Source organism: Nannospalax galili, unplaced genomic scaffold (assembly GCF_000622305.1).
Source record: "Nannospalax galili isolate Female #2095 unplaced genomic scaffold, S.galili_v1.0 scaffold593, whole genome shotgun sequence".
Lineage (NCBI taxonomy): Eukaryota > Metazoa > Chordata > Mammalia > Rodentia > Spalacidae > Nannospalax > Nannospalax galili.
Window position 1 is genome coordinate 26,177 of NW_008332686.1, and position 9,226 is coordinate 35,402.

The 9,226-nt window shown below is 37.2% G+C and overlaps 1 protein-coding gene across 1 annotated transcript; it reads left to right on the forward strand.

Moving 5' to 3' along the window:
- Positions 1–614: 614 nt before the first annotated feature.
- On the forward strand, positions 615–1,550 carry LOC103729621 (olfactory receptor 4C15-like). Its single transcript, XM_017796772.1, has one exon. It carries the CDS (start codon positions 615–617, stop codon positions 1,548–1,550), a length of 936 nt encoding a protein of 311 aa, XP_017652261.1.
- The last annotated feature ends 7,676 nt before the right edge of the window (positions 1,551–9,226 follow it).

Consider the following 9,226-nt stretch of genomic DNA (forward strand, 5'->3'; position numbering starts at 1 on the left):
TGATTAATTAAAAAGAAATCTCAATACATTGACCATAAGCATAACATTTCTTCAGATGTTTTTGAGTAATGGTGACTAAAATTACTCATTTGAATTTTCAATCTATTTTGGACTTTAAAATAATTTAATTGTGTCCAGGATTTTCAAGTGCATTCTAAATTACAACTTATCACTTCAGTTATTGTTAGACAGGGCATATTCTTCTTCCCCCTTCGTTCCATGCAGGTGACAGAAGTGATAAATAAATTTGACTGTGTTTTTATAGTTGTCGAATTCATTCCAATGTTTTACTTCACTAAGTCCTTAGGGAATGACAAAAACTGGCACTTCAAGACAAACTATTTCTTTTCTGCCCTACAAGTGACATGTTTTCCTTTAGCCATACAGACAAAATAGAGCATTTTAAATAGTCAGTAATTTATCTCCACCTCAATTCCTCTAATATCCACTATTCCCTACAATAGATTTCTAATAACCTGGTCTCAATTAATTGACATAAAGTTGCATAACAATGTAAAATAAATACTGATAAAATTGTACACTTAACTGAAGTTCTTTTTTTCTCATGTTGCCAATTCATGGGAACACATTTTTACTTGCAGCTTTCATAAATTATGCAAAACCAGACATCTGTAACTGAGTTCATACTCCTGGGACTTTCACAGAATCCAAAGGTTCAGAAAATATTATTTGTAGTATTATTGTTTGTCTACATCACAACTGTGGGGGGCAACATGATGATTATGGTGACCATCATCTGCAGCCCTGCACTGCTGACCTCCCCCATGTACTTTTTCTTGGCATTCCTGTCCTTCCTGGATGCATGCATTTCCTCGGTCACAATACCAAAGTTAATTTTGAACATGCTTAATGAGAAGAAGACTGTCTCATTTGAATTTTGCATGATACAGGTCTTTGGTGTCCACTTCTTTGGTGCAGTGGAGGTGATTGTCCTGACAGCCATGGCCTATGACCGCTACGTGGCCATTTGCAAGCCCCTGCACTACTCTTCCATCATGAACTGGAGACTCTGTGGCACTCTAATAGGAATAGCCTGGGTAGGAGGTTTCTTGCACTCTATCATTCAAATTGTCTTCACTTTGCAGCTGCCCTTCTGTGGACCCAATGTCATTGATCACTTCATGTGTGACTTGTTCCCATTGCTGGAGCTTGCCTGCACTGACACACACATCTTTGGCCTTTTGGTGCTTGCCAACAGCGGGTCTATCTGCATCATCATCTTCTCCTTCTTGCTTGTCTCCTATGGTGTCATCTTGTTTAATCTAAGAGGTCATAGTTTAGAAGGGCGGTGGAAAGCTCTCTCTACCTGTGGATCCCACAATGCTGTCGTAGTTTTGTTTTTTGTCCCCTGCATATTTATATATGCACGACTCACATTTGCATCTTCTTTTGAGAATAAGGTGGCTATATTTTATGCCATGGTGACCCCCTTACTTAATCCTATAATTTATACTTTCAGGAATAAAGAAATGAAAAAATCCATGAGAAAAATGTGGAGGAGATTCATGGTGTTTTCTGATAAATTTTAAAATGGTATACTTACAAATTTATTTTTGAGACAAGTTCTCACTGTTGACCTGGATGGTCCGTAACTCTGTATGTAAGTATGTATGTAAGTAACTCTGGTGTCAAGCTCACAGAGATCTGCTCTTCTTCACCTCCAAGTGGTAGAATACCATGCCCAGCTACTTTTACAGAAATTAATGTGCAGATTAAGGAAGTAAATACTTACACAAGTGCTCTTTGATTTTCTGTTATACAGAAAGAAATGACATTTCTACAGATAAAAATGTTGGGACTTAATAAAATTAAATCTTTAAGACGAAATCACACTTGCATTATGAGTTGACAAATCGTCATATGAAAATTAGTGAGTTCTGGAGAGGGTGGGTTCGGACCTCCATTGGTGTAACAGCAGACACCAGAGAGTGCTGGGTTTGGGCCTCCTTCTAGTATTGGGGATGAGAACACAGGAGACTGTCTGAGAGCATTCTGATCCTGCCTGTATGGGGTGGTGAGCTTCCCGTAATTGTGCCATACCCAATTCTCCTACCTGGGATTTAGTCAGGCCCTACCAAAAGCCCCAGGGAAGACCTGGCTTTGGTAGGCTATGGCTGAGATCCTAGCAGGGAACCTGAGAGGGTGGGCTTCAATTGCCATTAGTGAAGCCTCTGTGATCTCAGCACATGGACAGAGAGTGCTGAGTTCTGGCCCTCCCTCCCTTCAGGGTACTCCTGAATAGCTGATCTGAAGCAATCAGTTCCCTCCAAAATAAAACGTGGAAGAACCTGAAACCTGTACCAACCAGTTTTACATAATCAACAAAAAAATTATCTAGGCACCCTGATAATACAAACAGAAGTATACTTCAACTTAATTCTCATATTGGAATCATAAACAACAAAAGAAATTCACATGCCAAAATCAGAACAAAAGAATAATAAAATGGAAAGCCAAAACACCAGGTCTCCATCAAACTCCACCAATCCTGTAGAAGAGTTCTACCAGGAGAACTCCCTAGAGATAACCCAGGACACTGAAAATATTATCAAGGAATTCAATGAATTTACAGAACATATGAATAAACAAGTCATAGAACTAAAAGAAGATAGGAATAAACTTCTGAATGAATTCACAAAAGTGATAGAAACATTGAAGAAAACTCAGGCATAAATGAAGAAGGAAGTAAAAAACTCAATAATCCATCTTGAAGCAACAAGGGAAAGCAAAGCCTCACTGCTGGAATAAATGAAATGGAAAACAAGATTTCAAAACTGGAGAATAAAGTTGAAGAATTGGACCACTCAAGCAAAGATTATGGAAAATTAAAAAAAAAAAAGCCACAGGAATGGAATATGTAAGAAATGCAGGACACCATGAAAAGACCAAATCTATGGATCATAGGAATAGAGGATGGAGAACAATTTCAGGTTAATGATATTGACCAAATCTTAAACAAGTTTGTAGAAGAGAATTTTCCAAGATTTAGAAAAGACATCCCCATATAAATACAGGAAGCACATAGAACACCAAATAGGATCAGAAAAGAAACTCCCCATGACATATCATAATAAAAATACTCAATGTACAGAACAAAGAGAGAATACTGAAAACAACAAAAGAAAAACAAGAAGTCACATACAAAGGAAAGCTCATTAGAATTACAGCTGACTTATCAATGCAAACTATGAAAGCCAGAAGAGCCTGGACCAAGGCATTTGCAGTTCTACGTGACGAAAGATGCTAGCCTGCATACCTTTACCCAGGAAAATGTCTATTATATTTGGGAGGGAAAGAAAAATCTCCCATTTCACAAATAGCCTGAAAGAACACCTGTCCACAAAACCAGCCCTTCAAAGAATACTGGAAGCAATACAGAGAGCAAGGAGAGAAACAACTATATCCTAAGGTTAATGAAAGAAAATAAATAAAGGTATAACCTATGAATCACAAAATTTGACAGAGAACACAAATAGCAATCAAAATGATTGCAACCAATACACATCTTTCAATAGTAACATTAAATATCAATGGACTGAACTCCCAAGTCAGAAGACATAGGCTAAGTAAATGGATTAATAAACAAAAACCATCTCTTTGCTGTCTGCAAGAAACCCACCTCACCTTCAAGGACAGGCACTTCCTTAATTTAAAAGGATGGAAAGGAATATTTCAAGCAAATCATACTAAGATATAAGCAGTGGTTGCAATTCTAATATCTGACAAAATAGACTTCAAAGTAAAATTAATCAGAAGGGAGAAAGAGGGTCACTTCATTCTGATCAAAGGAACAATTAACCAAGAAGATACTACAATCCTTAACTGTCCTGACCCGCAGGACAGTCAACGTGGGTACCTGGAGGGAGGAGAGGGGACGGAAAGGGACAAGTGACGTGAAGAATGGAGACAAGACAGGCTTTCTGATCAAGTCTCATTTATTGAACATCTACACAAAGTTTTTATAGTGAGGGACAAGGGAAAGCTTGACAGGGACAAATCTATTGAGGCAGAGCAATTCTATTAACAGAACAGTTATCATAATTACACCACACTAATTGATCACAGAGTAAATTCCAAAGTAACACCACAATTCTATAGCAAGTCACAAATCAATTATAAGGTTACACCTGCATGATTACAAGGTAATACAAAGACATTTTCTAGGCAGTTCCATGAGAAATGAGGGAGTCTCTCAAGCGGTAAGTGCCCGAGTTAGAACAGCATGTTTGTGTGAGGCTTTCAAGTATAGTCATCTGGTTAATCTCAACCCAGGTCAGCCTTGATGTCTGGAAAACAGCTTTGCCAGGATATACATCCACCAAACTCTGGTGCATCCAAATTCATAAAAACTATACTACAGGACTTTAAGACACAGATTAACCCCAACTCAGTAATAGTTTGAGACTTCAATGCCCCACTCTCTCCATTAGACAGGTCAATTCAACAAAGAATAAATAGGTGTCTGAATTACATGACACCATACACCAAGTGGACCTAACAGACATCTTTTGAATATTCCACCCAAGCACCAAAGAATACACTTTCTACTCAGCACTACTGGAACTATTTCAAAAGTTGACCAAATACTGGGTCACAAAACAAATTTCAACAAATACAAAAAAGTGAATTAATTCTATGCACTCTATGAGACTGCAATAAAGCTCAAAATCAACACTGAGCAAAGCTATGGTCACTACAGGAACTTGTGGTGATTGAATAACACACTCCTAAACAATGAGTGGGTCAAAGGAGAAATTAAGAAAGAAATAAAAGAATTCCTGGAATTCAACAAAAAGGACAATACAACAGCACACAACCTCTGGGATACATTTAAAGCAGTCCTAAGAGGGAAGTTTATAGTTCTAAGTGCTTACCTGAAAATGAGAAAAAGCCCAAATAAATGACCTAACACTGCAACACAAGACACTGGAAAGGCAAGAACAAATGAAACCCAAACTAAGCAGAAGAGAAGAAATAACAAAATCAGAGAAGAAATTAATGAAATAGAAACAAAGAAAAAAATACAAAGAATCAATGAATCTAAGAGCTGGTTCTTTAAAAAGCTAAACAAGATAGAGAGACCATTAGCTCAGTTAACCAAAAGAAAGAAAGAGCAAATCCAAAAAAAAAAAAAAAAAAATTAGAGATGAAAGGGGAAACATTACAACAGACACCCAAAAGATCCAGACCATTAAAAGGGAATATTTTACAAACCCATGCACTGAGAATCTGAAAGAAATGGATGAGTATCTAAAGTTTAACCAAGAAGAGATCAACAGTTTAAACAGACCCATAACATATAAAATCAAGAAGATATTAACATCTTAAACAGATCTATAAAACATGAGGAAATTAAAACAGTTATACAAAACCTCCCAGGCCTAGGTGGAATTACAGCAGAATCTACCAGACATTTAAAGAAGACCTCCAATCAAGTAAATCTTCTGAAACAGAAATGATAGAAACAGAGGGAGAACTCCCAAATTCCTTCTATGAAGCCAGTATCACTCTAATACCCAACAAGGTAAAGACACAATGAAAAAAGAAAATTATAGACCTATATCCTTAATGAACATAGATACAAAAACTCTCAACAAAATACTTGCAAACGGCATAAAGACACACATCAAAAAGATCATTCACCATGATCAAGTAGGCTTTACTCCAGATATGCAGGGTTGGTTCAACATATGCAAGTAAATAAACGTCATTAATCATATAAATGGACTGAAAGACAAGAACCAGATCATCATCTCAATAGATGCAGAAAAGGCTTTTCACAAAATTCAGCATGTATTTATGTTAAAAGTCCTAGAAGGCATTGAACTGGAGGGAACATACCTCAACATAATTAAAGCTATATACAACAGACCCACTGCCAACATCATTTTATATGGAGAAATACTAGAAACATTCTCGTTAAAATCAGGAAGCAGACAAGGATCTCCACTATTTCCACTCCTTTTCAACATAATCTTTGAAACTATTGCTAGAGAAATAAGACAGGAGAAGGAACTTAAAGGAGCAGTAATTGGAAAAGATGTCAAATTATCGCTTTTGACAGATGATATGATACTATACCTAAGAGATCCCAAAAGTTCCACCAGAGAACTTCTAGGATTGATCAACATTTTCAGTATCATGGCAAGTTATAAAATCAATCTACTAAAATTGGTAGCCTTTCTTTATGCCAATAATGAGCAATTGGAGAAAGAATACAGGGAAATGCTCCCATTCACTATTGCATATATATATGAACAAATGTGACAAAAGACATAAAAGATCTATAAATGAAAATTTTAATTCATTAAAGAAAAAGATGGAGGAAGACACTAGGAGATAGAAGGACCTCCCATGCTCATGGATTGGAAGAAATAATATTGTAAAAATGATCATACAACAAAAGCAAAATATACTTTCATTGCAATCCCCATGATATACTTTGCAAAATTTTAAAAAAAATGCTTGAATTCGTATGGAAGCACAAAAGACTCCAGATAGCAAAGCAACCCTGATCACAAAGAGCTATGCTGGGGGGATTACTATACCAGATCTCAAAGTATACTACAGAGCTATTGTCATTAAAACAGCATGATGCTGGCAGAAATATAGACACATAGATCTATAGAATGTCATTGAAGACCCAAACCCAAGTATGCACAATTTCAGCCTCCTGATATTTGACAAAGGTGCCAAGAACAGACAATGGAGGAAAGACAGCATCTTCAACAAATGGTGCTGGCAAAACTGGATCTCCACCTGTAGAAGAATGAAACTAGATCCTTATCTTTCACCTTGCACAAAAGTCAACTCCAAATGGATCAATGACCTCAACATGAAACTGGAAACCCTGAAACTATTAGAAGAAAATGTTGGCAGTAACTTACAGGATACAGGAGTAGGAAAGGATATTCTAAATTGGGCAAAAGTCGCTCAGGAATTAAGGTCAGCAATCAACAAGTGGGACCTCATTAAACTAAAAAGCTTCTGTACAGCAAAAGAAACAATCAAAAAGTGAAGAGACAACCCACAGAACGGGAAAAAGTATTCACCAGTGGCACATCTGACAGAGGTTGAACATCCAGAATACATAAAGAACTCAAAAAACAAAGAATTGAGAAACCAAATGACCCAATTAAAAGATGGCCTAAAGATCTAAACAGAGAGTTCTCAAAGGAAGAAATGAAGATGGCTAAGAAACCTCTCAAAAGTGTTCATCGTCATTTGTAACTAGGGAAATGTAAATTAAATTTATCCTAAGGTATCACCTTACCCCAACCAGACTGGCTAGGATCAAGAGAACAAATGATACCAAATGCTGGCGAGGATGTGGAGAAAGGGAAATGCTCATTCACTGCTGGTGGGGTTGCAAACTCGTGCAACCCTTATGGAAAACAGTGTGGAGAACTCCTAAAAAATTAGAAATGAACCTACCATATTACCCAGTTAACTCCTCGGCATCCCAAAGTGCCCATTTTATTGTATAGACACTTGTACAACCATGTTTGTTGCTGTTCTTTTCACAATAGCTAAGAGATGGAAGCAATCTAAGTGCCCCTCAACTGATGAGTGGTTGACAAAAATGTTGTATATTTACACAATGGAGTTCTATTCAGTGGTAAGGAAAGATGAAATTAAAGGAGAACCAAGCAAGGTCATTGGAGCCTCACCAGAGTATCCAGCCACTCTTCCCAGCCAACTGTATGTAATTTGGCCCTAATCACACATGGTCTCCTGGATTTGGGGAGGGCTAAAGGATATAATCTTGGGAAGATGAGAAAGAGAAGGCCTGACCCTTGCTGGGTAAAGGCTTTCCAGTGTGCATACCCTCAGGTCATACACCTCAGCAACCCCCTCAGTTATCTGGTAAGTAAGCTCAATAAATTCATTGGTTCCCCAGGAAAACTTTTCAAAACATTGGCTTGACACTAGAATCTTAAAAGGGAATAAGCATTGCTTAGTATCCCAAGGAAAAGAATTATCACAACAGATAGAAAATTTATTTTTAATGCTATTGTGTCTTACAATTATTTAAAAAAAAATAAAGAAAATGAGAATGTAAAAGATGTTAAAAGGATATGGGAATGGAGATATTTTCCAAAATAGACAGGAAAAATGAGAAAGCCTAAGCAAGTGATGAAGGTCAGTGTAGTTTTGTTAGGATATATAAAGGATGAGACAAAAATATTATATACATAATCTTAAATTTCCTAAGGTCATACTTTAATCAACTAGTTTAAGAAACACAATATACATCTAGTCAAGGTTTATCTGAGAATATTTGCTTTTATTACCAAGCCTTATCTACATAGCACATGATAATTAAAAGTACCAGACTGGTGGAACTAACCTTATTGTATGTTTAACAGCCATACTTTGAAGCCTATACTAATCTGGTCAGAGGGACTTATAGGACAGTTTTTGCCCCTTTCCCTCCAAGGTCAATTAAGTTCCAGGGTATTACAGAACATTTCTCAAAATGTCTGGTAATTGTGGTGAGTCACTTGTCCTCTTGTTCAGGGAGGTCATGGAGACCCCAGGAAATGGACTTGAATCAGTATGCAGTGTACAAAGGGGATGGTCAACTCAGAGGAAACATTTCATCCATGCTTCCAAGTGAAGCCAGATGTGATTGAGTAGGACCTTTGACTTATCTTCATATAGATGGAACTGGTAAAAGAAAGGAGCCTGGGGCTCCTCCCAAGCCCATGTGACCCCTGAAGAACAGATCCTCAAATAACCTTAAGTGTAAAAGTAAATTGATATATTTGGGCCAACTGTATGGTCTTAAACACCCAAAAGGAAAGCATAACCAAAGAGTAAAGTCATCAGTATATTTATTTAAGAATTCAAGGCATTACACTTTGCAGACTTTAAGCTTAAGTCCATGCAAAAAGTTATTTGGACAGTTGTTTCTCATTGATGATTTTGTTCCTAATCAGAAAGTGCTGCTCAGATGTAAGGCTTCAAATCTTGGTCTTCAATACTGTAGTGACCACCTGTAGCTAAGGGAGATAACGAGCTATTGTTCATTATTGTTCTCAAATGATGGATTAATTTGTTTTCTCCCCCCCATTTAGAAGCTTTTGAGAGGGAACTGACACTGATTCTAACCACACCAACAGCTATCAAAATACCTGAAACAAATCCTGAATCCATCACTCTTGAGTCCAGCCTTGGCAGACAAAAGGAAAATGAGGAGGAA